The sequence below is a fragment of the Acartia tonsa genome, chromosome 1, assembly GCF_053477335.1.
Source record: "Acartia tonsa isolate MP-2025a chromosome 1, ASM5347733v1, whole genome shotgun sequence".
Classification (NCBI taxonomy): domain Eukaryota; kingdom Metazoa; phylum Arthropoda; class Copepoda; order Calanoida; family Acartiidae; genus Acartia; species Acartia tonsa.
In genome coordinates, this window is record NC_137260.1 from 2596601 (window position 1) to 2617708 (window position 21108).

At 30.4% G+C, this 21108-nt stretch overlaps 1 protein-coding gene and 1 long non-coding RNA gene across 2 annotated transcripts; both read right to left on the reverse strand.

Moving 5' to 3' along the window:
- Position 1: 1 nt before the first annotated feature.
- Positions 2–3612, reverse strand: LOC145328573 (uncharacterized). The gene is made up of 3 exons (XR_013882523.1): positions 3525–3612; positions 2115–2211; positions 2–848 (listed from the first exon to the last, which is right to left on the reverse strand). It is a non-coding gene; the product is annotated as an uncharacterized LOC145328573 (long non-coding RNA).
- A 10140-nt stretch (positions 3613–13752) lies between these two features.
- On the reverse strand, positions 13753–15089 carry LOC145331934 (uncharacterized). Its single transcript, XM_080176811.1, has 2 exons — positions 15011–15089; positions 13753–14578 (listed from the first exon to the last, which is right to left on the reverse strand). The coding sequence occupies exon 2, from the start codon at positions 14551–14553 to the stop codon at positions 13897–13899; it is 657 nt and encodes a 218-aa protein (XP_080032937.1). The 5' UTR covers positions 14554–14578; positions 15011–15089; the 3' UTR covers positions 13753–13896.
- Positions 15090–21108: the final 6019 nt, after the last annotated feature.

A 21108-nucleotide genomic window follows, 5' to 3' on the forward strand; every position in this document is an offset into this window, starting at 1 on the left:
ATTTGAACTGAGCAATTAGCATTAATCCTGTCTCTCTAAATAAACATTTGTATTGAATTACAATTAAAGGTTTATATTTTATGATGAACAATATCAATAGTATCAATTCTATCTTCATCATAATTCTGTTGACAAGAAAGAGGATCTTCTATTTCTTGTTTAATATTTTCTTCAATATTGTCAGCTCTCATCTGGAAAGAGAGAGGATCTTCATCAAATATTTCTTCTTCCTTAATTTCCTCCTTGATATAAACTTCTTCACATTTATTTAAATCAATAGTTTCAAAAGGTGGAACTTTATTATTACAGTTTTTCATCATTACTAAATGTTTAACAGATTTTTTGTGTTTTGATAACTCTGAACTAGAGGCATAATGTTTGGCACATAGTTTACATGAGTATGGCTTCTCTCCTGTATGAACCCTTTTGTGTTCAGTCAAATGACTACTTCTGTAAAAGGTCTTTTCACATTGATCACATGAGTATGGTTTATCACTAGTATGGATTCTTTTGTGGTAAGTCAATTCACTACTTTGTCTGAATGTCTTTTCACATTGATCACATGAGTATGGCTTCTCACCTGTATGGATCCTTTTGTGTCTACTCAAATCACTATTATCAGAAAATGCCTTTTCACATTGATCACAAGAATATGGCTTCTCGCCGGTATGAACTCTTTTATGTTTAGTCAAATCACTATTTTGAGAAAATGTCTTTTCACATTGATCACATGAGAATGGTTTCTCTCCTGTATGAATCCTCATATGAAGAACCAAAGCAGATTTGCATGTAAAATTCTTTTTACAAATATCACAGGTATTCATACTGGTATATCCTCTCTCAATCTCCTAAAATATTATTTTTATTGATAAAAACATAAATTACAGTTTTTCCAACATTTTAAATAAATACAACATTCACGTAAAACTGAAACTAGGATAACAACTTCCATAGAAGCAAAGCAAGAAAAACAGGCGGTCAGACAAGAAATACAAATTGTAAAAGTCATATTCAAGTTGTTGTCATAGAGTGTCCCCAATGTTGTTAAGCAAACGAATAATAAAACGTTATTATAAAACTTTGGGGACCACTGAGAAAAATCTGCAATCTATCTTTGATAAAAGGTGGGAAAGGCATATTTCTTATAAAAATTTGAAACAGAGCAGTACAGACAGACCAACACATCAAGTGATAAATAGAATAGGTGCGATTTATTTCCAAAACATGAATGACCACATATATAACGGCATATCTATGAAATGGTAGGACAAACAAAAATTAACACGAGTGTCAGAACTGAATAATCAGAATATAATGTATATGTCTAAAGAAAATTAATTTGTTGCAAAACTGCTTAATTAAGGTCATGTCTACATTTTTAGAACTTGATTATGGAGATGATTCCTTATAATATTGTACCTTATTGTAATAGGAATTAGTATTCCAAAAATATGATGAATAGGATAATTATAAGACATACATTTTTTTAATGATTATATAGTTGCTACGCTTTCTGAATCGTACCTAACTACTACAGGAATAACCATACCAAGTTTGAAATTAAAAGAAAAATTCTAACATGACTAAATTAATGAAAAGAGCTTACCATTCCGGACATAGGTACGGTCGGACCGACCTTAATTATAGGTAAACTTTGCTTTTAAACTTAAGCATTGAATAGCATAAGATAATGCGTCTGGAGTAATGACATAAAGCATAAATAATATAAATACCTTATGATAGAAAGTAGATCTGTATAATGGATTTCTCTCTGTGAATGTTAGTTGCTGACTGACAATGATACTTTTGTCAACCAAAATCATAAACAATCTTGTTTATAAAGAAAAGCTAAACTAAATCTCCGCCCATTTACTTAAATATTATGATCAAGGCAGACTCCTCCCCATTATTTATTATCATGCATTATTACATGATATTTTATATGAAGTTTTATAAATTGTTTAACATTGTACTGTACATATATCATTTTGTCATTATTTAATATTAATGTAATTTAGCGGCTCAAACAGAATAAATGTGAACTTATTACGGACAGACACGGTCAAAATTGGAAAAAGGCTTTGCACATAAAATATGATAAGAAATTAAAGTACCTTTTGTGAGTTTATTCCACAATCAATATTCCTCTGTGGATTTCTCTCTGTTTTCTGGAAATGTTAGTTGCTGACTGACATTCATTCAATTATCAATCTAAAATAAAAACAATAGTTAACTCTTGTCTAATAATAAAACCTCACAAAATCTCCGCCCATTTACTTAATCAAGATGCTTAACGCGGACTCCTCCCCTTTTCAATCAGAAACTGGACAAGCAAATGTTTTATTTATAAAGGGTGTGGAGTTATTTTAAAGAAAATTCTGGCGACAAATTATTGTTTAGATAAATGAGAAACTTGAATAGAATCAAGAAAAGATTTGGATTAATAAAAGTGAAATGAAATATTGTCATCTAAATTGAATGGATATTATAGGTAAGTTAGTTAAGGAGTGAAATTCCTGCCACTCACCCCACCTCCCCCCCCAAAAAGCTCTGTATAATGTTTGGGATTATATTAGATTTTACCCCTCGCCCCCCACATCTCCAACTAAACCCTTTGAAACCTCTAAAAACATTTGCAAGTGCTTCTTACCATAGTTAAAAACACTTGGTTTTTACAAATAAGGTACAATTTCACACCTAAAATGCGGGTTATAACCTGTTACAAAAAATTACCCCAACACCCTTAAAAAAAAGCTTGGAGGTCCTTGACAAGCATCTAACAAGATTTTAGCTTGTTTTTATCTGCGAAGATCAACAGCCCCTTATTTGGCTAAATAGTGAATATTAATGTTCACAAAAATCTTGTAAACAGCTACAACAATTGGGGAAGTTAAGCAATGCCCCCCTAAAAAAACGCTTTTAAGCCCTTAGGAAGGTGAAGGGGGTTGTGGCTCTACCTAAGAGATATGACCCTCTATATTGGGATACAACATTTAGTAATAAAATAAGGATGACAACATCCATAAAAGCAAAGCTCTAAAGTCAAAAGAAAGGACAAACGAGCTACAACTTTTTTGAGTGTGAGAACATTAATTTGTAAGTACAAAAAAATTTAACATTTTGTTGCAATATTGCCGAAAAACAGGATACACTAGAGGACATACTTGATTTTTTTTGGATTTGATTATAAAGATGCCTTGCTTACAATATTGTAATTTTTTGTCCTAGGAATCATTCTTCCAAAAAGAATACATCAAAATTATCACACAAAAATTTTTTATCAAAAATTAAAACTCAGCAATTTTTCAATGGACGCAGGGACTTTCTTGTAACGATTATAGAGTTACTACGATTCCTGAATCTTACCTAACCTTTATAGCAACCATCAAGCAAAGTTAAAAAAAACAATTCTAACATGTATTAATAAAAGAGTTTAGCATTACGGACATAAGTACGGACGGACGAACGGAGGTACAGACTGACCGACCCTAATTATAGAAATATTTAGTAATAAAGTGAATAACCTGTGTGTTTGTAAACAGATTTACTTTAAAACTTGTTTCTTATTGATATCTACACTCTGTGCATTTTTATTTTATTATAAATTAGTCTGAAAATATTATATTTACATTTGACAATTATTTTATTTACACTACAATATAAATAAACAAATTAATGATTTTCTTTATACTGGAAAACATTAATATCATTTATGTATAAAAAGGTTTTTTAAACATCAAGTTGTAATTCAAATAAAATGGAGACAGGATTAATGTGGAGATAATGTAAAACTGAGTGTGAAGTAAGTATATTTAGAATTTAGAACACCATAAAATAATCAATATTCACATATCAATTGAAATAAACACAAAAGCTTGGACAAAAATTTATTAAAGTCTATATACTGGAAAACAATAAATCATTCATGTAAAGAATCATTTATGAACATTTAAAGTTCTAATTCAAATAAAATGGAGACAGGATTAATGTGGAGATCCTGTAAAACCAAGTGTAAAGTAAGTATATTTATAATTTAGACACAACATAAAAAAATTATATCGCATACTAATTGAAATAAACACAATAGCTACCTATTTATAAATGAATTAAAAAATGGCAACAAATAAAGATAAAATGCAGATTTTTAATGTGAAAAATAAGATTTTGATTTTTACTTGAATTGAGCATTAATCTTGTCTCTCTAAATAAACATTTGTATCCTATGATAATTAAAGGTTTATATTTTATGATGAACAATATCAATAGTATTAATTCTATCTTTATCATGTATGTATGTATGTAGCCTTGATTCTCTGAAGTTAGGATTCAGATGCACCAGGAGATTGGAAGTGAAAATCTTTATCATAATTCTGTTCACAAGAAAGAGGATCTTTTATTTCTTGTTTAATATTTTCTTCAATATTGTCAGCTCTCATTTGGACAGAGAGAGGATCTTCATAAAATATTTCTTCTTCTTTAATTTCTTCCTTGATATAAACTTCTTCACATTTAATCAAACTAATAGATACAGTAGACGGAACTGTATTATTATAGCTTTTCACCATTTCTAAATGTCCAGGAGATTTTTTATGTTTTAATAAATTTGAACTAGAGGCATAATGTTTGTCACAAAGTTTACATGAGTATGGCTTCTCACCAGTATGGATCCTTTTGTGTACAGTTAATTCTCTATTTGTAGAGAAATATTTTTCACATTGATCACATGAATATGGTTGTCCTCTTTCTCTCTGAGAAAAATATGCAATTTATCTTTGATAAAAGATGAGAAAATGCATATTTCTTATTAAAATTTACATCAGAGCAGACCAACACATCAAGTGATATATAGAGTATATCAGTATATAGAGTATTCAGAAAAGGTCGGCAAATTATTTACAAAATAAGAATGACAACATCTATAAAAGCAAAGGAACTGGCAAACGAACTGAATAACTAAAATATAAATGTTTATGTCTAAGAAAAAATTATAAGTAAATTTGTTGAAAAACTGCTTAATTACAGTATACTGTTGAAAGGACATACTTACAATTTTAGGACTTGATTATAGAGATGATTCCCTAAAACATTGTACCTTGATATAATAGGAATCAGTATACCAAAAATCAGATGAATAGGATAATTATATAATATAAAAATATTTGCCAAAAAGGTAAACCTAACTACTTCAGGAATAACCATACCAAGTTTGAAATTTAAAGAACAAATTCTGACATGACTAAAATAATGAAAAGAGCTTACCATTCCGGACAGAGGTACGGACGAACCGAACTTATTTATAGAAAAGCTTTGCTTTTAAACAACAACATTGAATAGCATAAGAGAATGAAACTTGAGTAATGACATAAAGCAAAAAATTATAAAAATACCTTATAATATAAAGTAGATCTGTATAATGGATTTCTCTCTGTTCACTTTGAAAGTTAGTTGCTGACTGACAATGATACAATTATCAACCTAAATCATAAAAAATATTTAACTCTTGTTTATTAATAATTCCTTCCAAAATCTCCGCCCATTTACTTAAATATGATGCTTAAGGCAAACTCCTCCCACTTTTAATGAGAAACTGGACAAGCAAATATGATATGGTGTTATTTTAAATAAAGATAATGGCGGCAAATTTAGGGAGGGAGGAGACATTGAGATGATTATTACACTAGTCCCCAAGGTTTTATAATCAAGTTTTCTTTTTCGTTTGACCAACAACTTTGGGGACTAAAAATTTATTTTAACTTTTTAAATTTTTTTTGTCTATAGTTCTTTTCAATCAGAAATACATATATTTAGTAATACTATTACTATTTTTAAGCCTTAAAAAACACACCTTTACGGATTTTACCTGAAACCTACCCCTCTCTTCATATCTACAAAAGGGGTAATTTTGTGTATTAAAATTCGGGATGTACATCAGATTATCAGCTATTGTCTTATCCCTTTATAATCCTGCGGTAAATTAGGACGATAACATACTAACTTAACTTTAAAACAGGGAAAATATTCTTTATTTATATGAAATAGTCTGTTTAGAAAGAGCACAATACAAAGGTTATTTGATGTGTGTAAACTGACAGATAACAATATTGTAGATTTGCTTTGCAAATAAAACATAATATGAAATTAAAACAAAATACCTTTACATCCTCATAATAAAGTAACAGGATGTCTATTTATCTGTCTGTTCCAAAGGATCTCGCTAACCGCTGAACCGGTGTGATTCTCCTTTACAGGGTAGCTTTTCATAGGTCCTGCGAAGGTTTATAGCTAATTTGAAGGAGGGTACAACCACTATCCCCAGAGAAATTGCCAAAAATAAAAATAAACCGCCGCTCTGCAGATATTTTTGATAATTAGCTAAAAACCAAACTAACAATTTTACGCGTCGCTAGAGGCCTCTAGGGTAGTAGCCGCTAGAAGTTAAAAAAGAGTTATATTCTAGAAAGAGACATATTGATCTTACCATAATAGTTTTTTTATTATTAACTATGAGAGAATTTATGCAAGTTATTATGTTTAAGTAAAAAAGGACCTAAAAACAAATGTTGCTAAATAAAAGGGTGAAGGAAGCGAAAACTGACTTTGACTCACTTATATTCGGAAATTCATCAAACACGAGACATGCAAAACAATTTTTAGCCCTCTAGATCTAATGGGAGCTGAGATAATAGGGGGGGGGGGGCGTTGTATGCCCCCCCGCCCCCGACCGATAAAGAAGCAAGGGGCCCGACTGTTAAGGGTTAATTAAAGTAATCACATTTACCTAATTTATCTTAGCTATTTATTCAAATAAAGACTGGAAATATTGCACTTTCATTTCATTGTTATCTGAAAAAAATCAAAAAATGATTTTGATTTGCAAAATAGAAAAAAATATTTTTTACCTAACAAATAATCATAAATAACCAGCAAAATTAGAAAAATAATATATACAAATATTGGTTGGCAGGGGAAGGGGGGAGTTTTGCCTCTTTCACTTACTCCATGATTATTTGGCTAGGTATTAATGTTAGACAATACCACTTAAAGATAAAGTTGTATCCCAAATAACCTATAGTCTAACATTAATATCAAGCCTAAAAATGACGGAGTAAGTGAAAGTGGCAAACTCCCCCCCCCCCCCTAACTTTAATATTTACATTAAAAATAATACAATATTTACAAAATTTGGTATTTTATATAAGAAAACCAATTATTCATCATATTTCAATTTTATGTTCTATGATATCAATATAATCATTACCCTCAATTTCTTCTTCTATTTCCTGTTTAATAGTTTCCTCAATATTCTCAGTGGTCATGTTGATAGAGAGAGGATTCTCATCAAGAGTTTCTTCTTCTTTTATCTCTAGTTTTATATTTGCTTCACAACAATCAACAAAACTGGTAGAAGCACTTTGTCCTTAGCAGATTCTAAATTCTTGAGATGTCCTGCTGATTTATTATGTATTGTCAAGCTTGAACTGGAGTAATAAGATTTCTTGCATAATTCACATGTATATAACTTCTCATCAGTGTGTGTCCTCTTGTGTACAGTTAATGCACTTTGATGTAAGAAAGCCTTATCACAAGAGTATGGCCTCTCTCCTGTATGAATTCTCTTATGGACACTTAATGTACTCTGGTGTGTGAAAGACTTTTCCCATATATTACAAGATTATAGTTTTTCTCCTGTATGGATGATGGTCAGTTAATGCACTTTGGAATGGGAAAGCTTTTCACATATATCACAAGAGTACAGTTTCTGTCTATCATGAAATCTTTTATGGACAGTTATATCTTTACTAGTACGGAAAGATTGAAGAATTAATGCACTTTGGAATGGAAAAATCTTTTCACATATATCACAAGAGTACAGTTTCTGTCTATCATGAAATCTTTTATGGACAGTTATATCTTTACTAGTACGGAAAGATTGTCCACATGTATTACATTTGAATGGCTCCTCACATGCGTTAATCTTCAAGCGCATTAATAAACTACTTTTCATAGAGAATTCCTTGCCGCAGATATGACTCTTGTTCATGATGATTTCCTTAATGTTCTTGCACCTGGAAATAAAACAAGTTTAATTTTAAAATCAGAAATGAAATGAATAGCATAACAACCTTGTCAACTTCTTTATAACTAAATTAACAACATTAGTTTTAATGAGAAAAGATCACTTTCCTTTCCTTTACAGAGACACAAACCTCAAAAAATGCCAAATTATGCAGACATAGACAGAAGAACATATATTCTATATTACTTTGGACATGAACACTCAATTTCTTCATTGAATGACTGGTTATCATTTTAGAATGTTTTTTTTGCAAGAAAAATATAAATTTATGGTATACAGTATCTAAAATATTATCTTGTTCACCTTTATTTTTTTATCCTAGGGACTTATTGGTTTCAATGAAGAATACAAGAATTATAATTTTCTCTGTCCATTTGTTTTATCTGAAAAATAATAAGAATAATGTGAGACACAATTTAAGATTAATATAATGTTCCCCTTTCAATAGGAGAAGAATGAAAATCATAAAACAATAAATATTGATACAAATTTTGATTTTACACAAATTGTACCAGAGCAAATTAAATAAAAAATTATATAATTGAAATAATTCTATAATAATTTAAATTGAATATTGAAAAGCAAAAAAACTGTATATACATTGATATCATTAGTTAAAAATATTTGTTATAAATAGTAAATCTACTAAGAAAAGATATCTTCATATTAGCAATTAGATTATCATATTTCAATCTTGTGTTCCGTAAAATCAATACTGTTCAAACTATCCTAATCAGAATTTTGTTCACAAGAAAGAGAATCTTTATCCAGACTTTCATTTTCTATTTCCTGTTTTATAGTTTCTTCAACATTCTCAGCCTCTATGTTGATAGACAGAGGATCCTCATCAAGAGATTCTTCTTCTTTTATCTCAAGTTTAATATCAGCTTCAGCAAAATCAACAAAATTGGTAAATTCTAATTTCTTAAGATGGATCCTCTTATGATAAGTTAAATCACTTGGTTGTGAGAAAGCCTTTTCACAAATATCACAAGAGTATGGCTTCTCTCCTTTATGGGTCCTCTTATGAAGTGTTAAATTACTTAGATGTGAGAAAGTCTTTTTACAAGTATCACAAGAGTATGGCTTCTCTCCTGTGTGGATCACCTTATGATAAGTTAAATCACTTGGTTGTGAGAAAGCCTTTTCACAAGTATCACAAGAGTATGGCTTCTCTCTTTTATGGGTCCTCTTATGAAGAGTTAAATGACTTTGTTGTGAGAAAGCCTTTTCACATGTATCACAAGAGTATGGTCTATCTCCTGTATGGTTTCTGTTATGGACAGTTAACTGACCATTTGTTGTAAAAGCCTTTTCACATGTATCACAATTGAATTGTTTCTCTCCTGTATAGAATGTCTTATGAAGCTTTAAAGCACTAAGTTGTGAGAAAGCTTTTTCACATGTATCACATTTAAATGGTTTCTCTCCTGTGTGGGACATCTTATGTGCTGTTAAATGCGGTTTCTGTATAAATGCTTTTTCACATAAGTCACATTTGAATGGCTTCTCACCTGTATGAATTCTCACATGTCTTGTTAAACTACCCTTTGTAGAGAATTCCTTGCAGCAGATATGACACTTGTTCATGATGGATTCTTAATTGTCCTTACACCTAAAATGAATAATATTGAATGTTATACCTATGTAGAAGTATAAATAGTAATTTCAAGCGTTCATATTTCTAATAAGTTATTTTAAATACTTCTTTAAGTATAAAAGTTAGTTTATTATTAAGGTGTGTTCGTGCGCTGGCACTATGTAGGTAAAAGTATTCCAGATGTACTCTATGAAAACTTCTCCTTACATCTATATGTTATTTAGAATAGATACTCTATATGTTGGGTGTGTCCATCACTATCTAGGTAAAAGTATTCCAGGTATACTCTGTGTTTCTTTTGCTTTTTAAAATTGAAAGCCGGGATGACCAATTCCATTAGTAGCGTCGCACAAAAATTATGGGAGGACAAATGGACAATTGAATTATCAAGCAAATATTCAGCGATCAAAAAATAGGAGAGGAAGAAAACTTATGATTTATAACATCCATGAAACTTTCATAAAATATATTTTGGAGTTTTTGTTGAAGCATGACTTACGGACCAACAGACAAAGTAAGTTGTACACTGGATGCTCTTTGGAAAGTGGTATCTTCACAAAAAAATGGTGGACAAAGAGATAATTTTTTTGCTTATTTTCCATAAAGGTATGTTTAAAAAAGGAGTAGAAGGCTGAAATCGGGCATGGCAGTTGTTTGAATGGGGTAAAATATAGAACTAAATATGAAGTAAAAGGTTGAAACCACCGCTGATGCTGAAAACCACAAATCCCGCGATTTTGTTTGCTTTTTCTAGCTAAATTCAAATTAATTTTGGTATCTTAAACAAATTAGAGAAAAAAGTGTATTCCATGAATAAAGTTTGGTAGTAAAATAAAAGTTGTATTTCTAACTATAATGTTTTAATATGAAGAAGGCAAATGAAATTTTAACAAATAAAATGTATAACACAGTATAAATGTATAACACATTCAACATAGCGAGGGAAAAAACTTAAATCCAAAAACAATTTAGCCGAAAACCACTTAAGGGCCTAATATAAGTAGATAACTCAAATGGTTTACTGACTAGCAAGATTACAATAGACAAACTAGTTATTACTTTTAAGTAATCTGAACATATTTCTTTGTGGACTAACTTAATGAAGAAATCATATTTACCTGATTTTTTTTATTTATTGGTTTAATGGAGTCTGCAAGAATTTTATTTTTTTCTTCAGTTCATTTGTTTTTTTTCTGAAAAATAATAAGTATAATGTAAGACATAATAAACAAATATAATGTTTTCCATTCAATGGGAGAAGAAACAATATAGTAAAATAACAAGCATTGATAACAAGTTTAATTTTATAGAAATAGTACCAAAGCAAAATAAAATACAAGAATTACTTTGATCCAATTAATCTACATTGAATGATGGAAAAGTACAAAAAATAGAACATTTTAAACAGGGTGAGTTAGATATACATGATATCATAAGTTAAAAATATTTGTTATATACATTAAATCTACCAAAATTGAATACTCTCGTAAAAGCATTTAGTTTATCATATTTCAATCTCATGTTTAACGATGTCAATTAAATTCAATTATCATCACCAGAATTATGAACAGAAGAAAGATAATCTTTATCATGAATTTTTTCTCCTTCTGTTTCCATGCTGATAGAGAGAGGATCCTCATCAAGAGTTTCTTCTTCTTTTATTTCTAGTTTAATATCAGCTTCACCACAATCAACAAAACTAGTAGAAGTAGAAGGTGGAACTGTATTCTTAGTAGATTCTAACTTCTTTAGATGTTTAGTTGACTTTTTATGATTTGATAATTCTGAGCTTGATTTAAAAGATTTCTGACATATCACACAAGAGTATGGCTTCTCTCCTGTATGTATCCTGTTATGGACATTTAAATCACCATTAGTACCGAAATCTTTCTCACATGTATCACAAGAGTATGGCTTCTCACCAGTATGGATCCTCTTATGACGAGTTAATGCATCTTTTCGTGAGAAACCGTTTTTACATGTATCACAAGAGTATGGCTTCTCACCTGTATGGATCCTCTTATGGACAGTCAAATGAACTTCTTGTGAGAATGACTTATCACATGTATCACAAGAGTATGGTTTCTCTCCTGTATGACTTCTCCTCTGAAGAAATAATGCACTTTGTTGTGAGAAAGTCTTTTCACATACAGCGCAAGAGTATGGTATCTCCCCTTTATGAATCTTTTTATGAAGAGTTAATGCACTTTGTTGTGAGAAAGCTTTTTTACATATATCACAAGATGGCTTCTCTCCTGTATGGATTCTCTTATGAAGAGTTAATGCATTTTGCTGTGAAAACGCTTTTTTTACATGTTTCACATTTGAATGGCTTCTCTACTGTATGAATCCTCTTATGAACAGTCAATTCATAATTTGTATGGAAAGACTTTTCACATGTATCACAAGAGTATGGCTTCTCTCCTGTATGGATCCTCATATGTACAGTTAAATTATTTTGTTTTGCAAAAGTTTTCTCACATATTTCACATGAATATCGCTTCTCTCCTGTATGAATCTTCTTATGAGTAATTAATGCACTTTGTTGTGAGAAAGGTTTTTCACATGTATCACATTTGAATAGCTTCTCACCTGTATGGATCCTCTTGTGTTCAGTTAAATTACCTCGTTGGGAGAAAGCCTTATCACACGTATTACATTTGAATGGCTTCTCTCCTGTATGAATTCTCATATGTACTGTTAAATTGCTTTTTGTAGAGAATTCCTTGTTACAGATATGACACTTGTTCATGGTGGATTATTAATTGTTCTTGCACTTGAAATAAAAAAAATTATTTGATGTGATACTTGTTAAAATAAAAAAAATAATAATTTTAGTTATTTTATAATCAAGGTATTCTTGTACGTCTATTACTATGAAAACTATCTAATTACATTATCTAGTGTAAGTTTATTATTAGTATTATTTAGTATAGCCATCTTCTATATGTAGAGTGTGTCTGTCACTTTATACTCGACGTAAACTCTATCTAATCTATAGTCTTTATAGTAATTAAGGCATGTTAGAATTGTTCTATTAATTTGAAACTTTGAAGGATGGTTCCTGTAACATTTAGTTACGATTTAGAAAGTGTAGCAACTTTATTATCTTCTACAGAATGTTTGTATGTTCATCAAAAAATGCTGAAAAAATAATAATTCCTAGGACAACAAGGTAAACTAATAAACTATTGTCTAGTCCTTAAATCGTAAACATATCCTTAAAACATTACCCTGTATTCAAGCAAATTTGCTTCAAATTTACACTAAATTTTAAATTGCATTGCTTTTATGGATGTTTTCAAACTTGTTTTTATATATAAAAATTAACTTACTTTGATTTGCTAAACTTAATTTACTTTTCTTTGCTTTATCTTTATGTTTGTACTGACTTTAGTTTTATAATCTTGAGTCTTCTTTAATTTTACATTCAGTCTGAAAATAAATACAATGAGTTATTTACTAACACAATATTTACTATACTATTAAATGATTTTAACATTTTGACTATTTTTGTATAATTCTTAATGATTTTTTTCATTTATCTATGTTGTTGTTTTCTATTACAGATGCGATTGATAATGAAGATTTTTTTCTTTGAAATATATTTCGTTATGAAGCAGCAGTAGTTACTAATTTATAAATCTTATGGTTGAGATAGATTTATAACTGTTAAAAGTATTAAATGATTGAAAGACAGATCATCATAAATACTGTAAAAAAAATAATGATTTAGCAAAAAAAAATTTGTTCAAAAATGTTAATATTTGAGAAGTTCAGCAATAAAATAAAGATTTAGCTTGTCTCGCAGGGGTTAGTAGTAAGGGGAAAAATAAACCAAAATCTCAAGTGATTTCAAATTGTCTGAAATGGGCGAAATGCAAAAGAGAAAAAAAATATTTTTCACCAAATAATCTTAAATAACCCGCAATAGTAGAAAAATAATATATACCGATTTTATAACGATAAAGTAAGTGTTGGGAGGGGGAGGGAGGTTACAACTTTCACGTAATTCATGATTATTAGACTAAAAGTTATTATTGTTTGAAAGTATAAATTAAAAGAAAAGTTAGTTTTATCCAAAATAACCTATAGTCTAACTTTAATATCAAGTCTAATAATGATGGAATAAGTGAAAGAGGCACCCCCCCCCCCATAATATTTACATTAAAAATAATACAATATTTACAAAATTGGGTAATTTATTCAAGAAAACCAATTATTCATCATAATTCAATTTTATTTCTACGATATCGATAGAATCTTTATCCTGAATTTCTTCTTCTTCTATTTCCTGTTTTATAGTTTCTTCACCATTCTCAGCCTCCATGTTGATAGAGAGAGGATCTTCATCAAGAGTTTCTTCTTCTTTTATCTCTAGTTTTACATCAGCTTCACCACAATTACCAGAACTGGTAGAAGCAGAAGGTTGCACTGTATTCTTAAATTCTAAGTTGAGAAAATGTTTAACTGATTTTTTATGTTTTGACAGTTTTGAAACGGAGCAATAAGATTTCTTGCATAATGTACAAGAGTATGGCTTCTCTCCTGTATGAATCTTTTTATGTCTTGTCAATTCAGTATTTGTACAGTAAGTTTTTTCACATGTATCACAAGAGAATGGCTTCTCTCCTGTACGAATCCTCTCATGGGCAGTTAACTCACATTTTGTACGGAATGCCTTTTCACATGTGTCACAAGAGTATGGCTTCTCTCCTGTATGAATCCTCTTATGGGCAGTTAACTTATATCTTGCCCCGAAAGCCTTATCACATGTATCGCATTTGAATGGCTTCTCTCCTGTATGAATTCTCATATGTCTTGTTAAGTCTCTGTTTATAGAAAATTCCTTGCAGCAGATATGACACTTGTTCATGATGGATTCTTAGTTGTTCTTGCACCTGGAATAAATAATATATAATGTAATACTTGTGTAGAGTTGAAAATAAAAAATTAAAGCAACATCATTTTTAATAGCTACTCTATATGTAGGGTGTGTCCGTCACTATGTAAGTAAAAGTATTCCAGATGTACTCTATAAAAACTCTCCTCTGATATCTAATTATTATCCCACTTTCTCTTCTATCCACTTACATGTACTAAGTACTTGTCTTATTACCCAATCTACTTCTGATGTTTTATTTAATTACTATCTTTAGCTTTAATTTTAAATACATACTATAAAAAACAATCATCCCAAACCCCAACTGTTTTTTTCATGATATTTTTGTTACAGCAAACTAATTCACTTTTATGATACATACTTTATCTTAAATATTAAGATTTTAAAGATTCTGCTACATAATATTTGTATTATATATAAGCTGACTTACTTTACTTTGTAAACTCAAATATTTCGTTTGTTCTTTCTATTTATAATCATTGAGTCTCAATTTATTTTTTGTACAGTCTGAAAATAAATATAATAATAATTTTACAAGTAACACAATTTTAATTATAAGAACTAATTGAAAATAAGAAATAATAAAAATTAGAAATGGTAGAAATACCTTAGAGAGCACAAAAAGTTCAACATTATCATATATGGTGTACCTGAACAAGACGAGAATGAGCAGCCAAGTGTTAAAAAAAGTAAAGATTCATCCCTTGTCTCTGAAATCTTCACTGATATCTCTGTCAAAATAGATATGAAAAATGATGTCAAGTTTCTTGCTAGAGTTGGTGAGTTCAAAAATAACAAAACTAGACCAATCACTATTGGATTTAGAGAAACAAATACACGTGATAAAGTGCTCTCTTCAGCATGGAAATTAGGTAAAAGCAGAACAAATAGGCAAATATCTATTTCCCCAGATCTCACTAAAATACAGTTGGCAAATGACAAAAAGCTCCGTGAAGAAGTAGAAGCAAAAAATGATTCTCTTTCAACAGAAGAAGCAAAAAACTTTGTTTGGAAGCTGGTGGGAATAAAAGGTCAACGGCAAATGAGAAAAGAAAGGATAAGGGAGGCTACAACACGTCTGGACTACCGAACCAGGACCAACAGCACGAGAAGGACCAGGGAGGAGATGGAGGAGGACGACGACCTCCTGGAAACAAGGGAGGAAAGACCCAGAGTCAAAAAACGGTGCTAAATGTTTTGTATTGTAATGCACGCAGTATTGTGAGCAAAGTTAAAGACTTAGAGGTTATTTCAAGTTAAAAAAACCACGATATAATACTTATAACTGAATCATGGTGTTACAGTGAAACTTCAAATAATGTGTTAAATATTCCAGGCTTTTTTATTGATGAAAAACTACGTGTTGACCGTAATGACACACTCAATGGAATTGGAGGTGGTCTACTAATTTATGTGAGAAATGGACTCAAAATTTTATCCTGTGACATAGACTCAAATTTTAATCAATTGTGTAGTTTCAAAGTTTTAAATGATGACCAGACAACGGATTTTGTTGTGACTTTAATTTATAGATCTCCAAACTCCAACCAAGAAAACCTTGACAATTTATGTGAGCATTTTAGTGCAATAAGTGAAGACGAAAATCACCTCATTATTGGTGATTTTAATATGACTGACATAAACTGGCAAACTCTGAACTCCTGCAATAAATACCAAAGATTTGTTGATACAACTTGTGAAAAATCATTGGAACAACTTGTAAATTTTCCTACTCATAATAGAGGTAATATTTTAGATCTCGTGTTTACTAATGTTCCAAATAGAGTTCTTAATATAGAGAACATTGGAAATTTAGCCAATAGTGACCATGCCATCATCAGCATAGATATTTTATGTGACCTAAAAACCAACGAGTCATCTAATGACATACCTGATTGGAACAATTTGAAGTATGCAGAATTTTGTGAACATATAATGAACAGTAAGCTTGAAAACAACATCAAAAATTTAGATACAGAAAATGGATGGGAATATTTTAAATCCGTGATGTTAGATGGTATAAAAAAATATGTCCCGCTGAAAAAAAGAAGTGACAATTTAAAAAGACCTGCCTGGATTACAAAAAAAGTGATAAGCCTTAGCAGACAAAAAAGTAGAAGGTTTGCTATTTATTGCCATGACAGAACAGAAGAAAACCTGAAGATTTACAAAAAGGTTGAAAAAAATTGCAGGAAAGCAGTTAGGAATGCAAAACGCAAATTTGAAAGAAAAATAGCCACCAGTTCAAATAAAAAGCAATTCAATTCCTACCTCAAATCAAAAACTAAAACAAAAACTGGTGTTGGTCCTCTCATAAGTGACAAAAAAGTTGTTACAGATGCCAAGGAGATGTCTGACATCCTTAATTCCTATTTTGCTTCTGTGTTCGTTTCTGATGATGCTAATGGAAATACACCTCCCACCACTGAAAAAGATTATGAAATTCCGTTAAATCTTATTATTGTTACAAAATTGATGATTGCTGAAAAAATTGACAATTTGAAGAACACCAACAGTTGCGGACCTGACAATATTCCCACACCAATATTGAAAAAATTTAAGGATTATATAACTGGTCCATTGGCAGTTTTATTCAACAAATCCTTAAGATCTGGCACTGTACCTTCTGATTGGAAAGATGCGAATATAACACCCATTTTTAAAAAAGGCAGCAAAGGAAAATCTTGTAACTATAGACCAATATCTTTAACTAGTATTGTTTGTAAATTACTGGAGTCCATAATTAAAGATGCTATTAATGACCATATTATTAGATACAACCTGATGAAAAGCAGCCAACATGGATTCCTGAAAGGCAAATCATGCACCACCAACCTTCTAGAATTCACGGAGCACATTATGAAAAGCCTGGATGAGAGCATACCTGTAGATGTTGTTTACCTTGACTTTGCCAAAGCATTCGATAAAGTCTCAAGAAACAAACTCATGAAAAAAGTCCAAAGTTTTGGAATTCAAGGGGAAATATTTACCTGGATACAAAATTGGCTAACTGGAAGAAAACAAAGAGTTGTTATAAATGGCAAGGAATCTGACTGGATTGAGGTGAAATCAGGAGTCCCACAGGGCTCAGTGCTTGGCCCGCTCCTGTTTTTATTATTTATAGATGATATTGATGAAAATGCTATTCTGATTGCAATATTGAGAAAGTTTGCCGACGATACCAAACTTGGCCATCCTGTCAAAAATGATGATGATAGAAAATTGTTACAGTCTCAATTAGACGCTCTTTTTGACTGGTCAGTATCCTGGGGAATGCCATTTAATGTGGACAAGTGTAAAATAATGCATTTTGGAAGAACAAATAAAAAATTTGATTACACCATAAATGGTCAAACTCTGTTAAAAGCTGAAAGTGAAAAAGATGTTGGAGTTTTATTTGATAAAAATTTGAAGCCAGGTTTACAATGTAAAGAAGCTGCACGCATCGCTAATGGTGTTTTAAAACAAATTTGCCAAGCATTTCACTATAGAGACAAAGTAACATTTTTAAATCTCTATAAACGTTATGTTCGTGTTCATATGGAATTTGCCACCCCAGCCTGGAACCCATGGCAAATAGGAGACATTAACTGCCTTGAAAAAGTCCAACAAAAAGCTGTATCTATGATTTCAGGTCTATCTGCAAATTCATATGAAGGAAAACTAAAGGAGTTAAAGCTTCTCAGCCTACAGGACAGAAGAGTTAAAGCTGATCTTGTTCAAACTTACAAAATTTTAAATGGCTTGGACAAAGTAGACCCGGCCACCTGGTTTAAATATGTTGACCCTTCCCGACCCACTACCAGAAATATAAACAACGTGAACTCTTTACACATAGAACACAGGAGGACTGAGCTTGGAAATAACTTTTACAGTACCAGAGCTGCAAAGAAATGGAACGAACTGCCAAATGATATAAAAATGCTGCCTAAACTGTCATCATTCAAGAAAAGAGTTGCTGAATATTTAGCCAACCAAAACTGATGACTGCTGCCCAGTAAACCTCTTATTATAGCCCTATGTTTGGGCTCTCAAGAGTATTATCAACATAAACATAAACATAAACCTTGCTCAATAGGATAGAAAAATGTATAAACAGAAACGGTAAATAAATGATTTAGTGGAAATGCAATTAATATTTACAATATTATATCAATTAGTATTCAATTTTAGGTTAGGGTAAATTGGGTATGTATATGTACAAGGTAGCCCCACAGGGTTAGGGCAACACAGATATATGCTTAATCAATAAAGCAAACAAAGTATATAAGATACTAGGTACTTATTTACACATTTTTACAAATAATGTTTTTTTTTCAAAGAATTATGATTTTTTTCTTTAAAATAATTTTTGGAGAAGTAATATCATTTACACATTACATCAAATCTTAGGACGACACATGTTTATGTTTAATCAATAAAGCAAACAAAATATATAAGATTCTAACTATTTACACATTTTTTTCAAAAAATTATGATTTTAAAAAAAATTATTTTTGGAAAAGTAATATTATTTACACATATTATTAAATCTTAAATACAAACATAAATAAACATAATTAAGCACTTTTTAAAAGACATTTACAACAAATTCGCTATTTAGGGTCATGCATTCATCAAACATTTTTATTTCTATTTACTTAAACAAATTCTTCACTCTCAATTCCTTCTTCCTCCTTTATTTCCTCTTTTATAATTACTTCCACACTCTCAGCCTCAATCTTTATAGATATAGGATCATCATCAAGAGTTTTTTCATCTTTTATTTCCATCTTTATATTAGCTTCACCACAATCAACAAAACTGGTAGAAGCAGAAGGTGTGACAAAATTCCAATTATGGATCCTCTTATGCATATCTAAATTACCTATATGAGAGAAAGCCCTGTCACATGTATCACAAGCGTATGGTTTCTCTCCTGTATGGATCCTCTTATGGTTATTTAATTCCCATTGATATAGGAAAGCTTTTTCACATGTATCACAAGAGTATGGCTTATCTTCTGTATGAATTCTCATATGACTAATTAAACTACTCTTCATAGAAAATTCCTTGCTGCAGATATGACACTTGTGTAGAGTTAATTTACTAGAGTATGGCTTCTCATGCTCAGTAAAATGATAATTAAACTCATACTTTGTACGGAAAGCTTTGTCACATATATCACACGAGTATGGCTTCTCTCCTGTATGCATCCTTTTATGTAATGTCAACTCTTTACTGACACGGAAAGTCTTTCCACAAGTATCACAAGAGTATCGATTTTCCCTTTTATGGATCTTCTTATGAGTAATTAATGCACTTTGTTGTGAGAAAGCCTTTTCACATGTATCACATTTGAATGGCTTCTCTCCTGTATGAATTCTCTTATGTACTGTTAAATTGCTTTTTGTAGAAAATTTCTTAGCACAGATATGACACTTGTTCATGATGGATTATTAATTTTTTTTGCACCTGGAATAAATATCTAATATAATACTTGTGTAGAATGGAAATTAATAAGTTTAGCTATATGTAGGGAGTGTCCGTCACTATGTATATAAAAGCAATCCAGATGTACTTTATAAAAAATATTCTCTCTACATCTTATTTGTTATAGCTACTCTATATGTTGGGTGTGTCTGTCAATGTTATTTAATGTTGTGGATAAATCTATCCTTGTACTTGTTACAATCTAACTTACTTTAATTTTCTGAACTGAGACTATGCGAGGTTTGTTTCTCTTTATGTTGACTTTATGTTGTCTGAAAATAAAAAAAATCATTATTTCATATGTAGTACAAATCTAATAATGAGATCTAACTTAATATAAGTGATGCCATATTGTTCATTAAATATTTCCCTATAAAATACCAATGTAAAATATTATTTTTGCAATCATCTTTATAAAATGGGAAACTTAAAAATCACAAATTAACCATTTTTATGTGTATCTTCAAAACTGTCAAATAAAAGTTAATTTTCTTTCTAAAAACATTTCGTCTATGATATTAAAAGTATAAAAAGAAATATCCAGTAACAAACTTTCTATCTTTTTTCACTTAATCTTAATTATTCTATCCAAGTCTAAATCCTGTTTCTATTTGGAGGGGACAGTTGTATGAAGAGCATTTAACGAGTTTAGGTACTTGGAGTAGGGAAACATAAAATGTTTTTATAGAATATGATAATTATGTGTTGACAAAAAAGATATTTGAATGAAAAATTAACTTTTATCTGGCAGTGTTTGAGGTACACCCAAATTTGTACAATTTGTTGTAGTTAAAAATAACATTTCAGTGAAATGATTGAAGGCATAGATTACAAAAGTAATGATTAACATCTAGTGTATTTCATACAGCAAAATTAGGAACCTTTAAATTAAGTTGGTTTTGTGAAAATAAGACACCTATATAAAATACATGTAATATAAGAAAAAAAATATGTAGTTCATTAAATGCATGTCGTGAATCTACATCTTTATATCCAAAATACATCTAAAAAGAAATCCTTTATCTCTACTTAATAACCTATGGCCTTACTTCAATG

Coding starts and splice junctions, on each gene's coding strand:
- LOC145331934 (XM_080176811.1), bottom strand. CDS start 14,553: ATGAACAAGTGTCATATCTGCTGCAAGGAATTTTCTATAAACAGAGAC.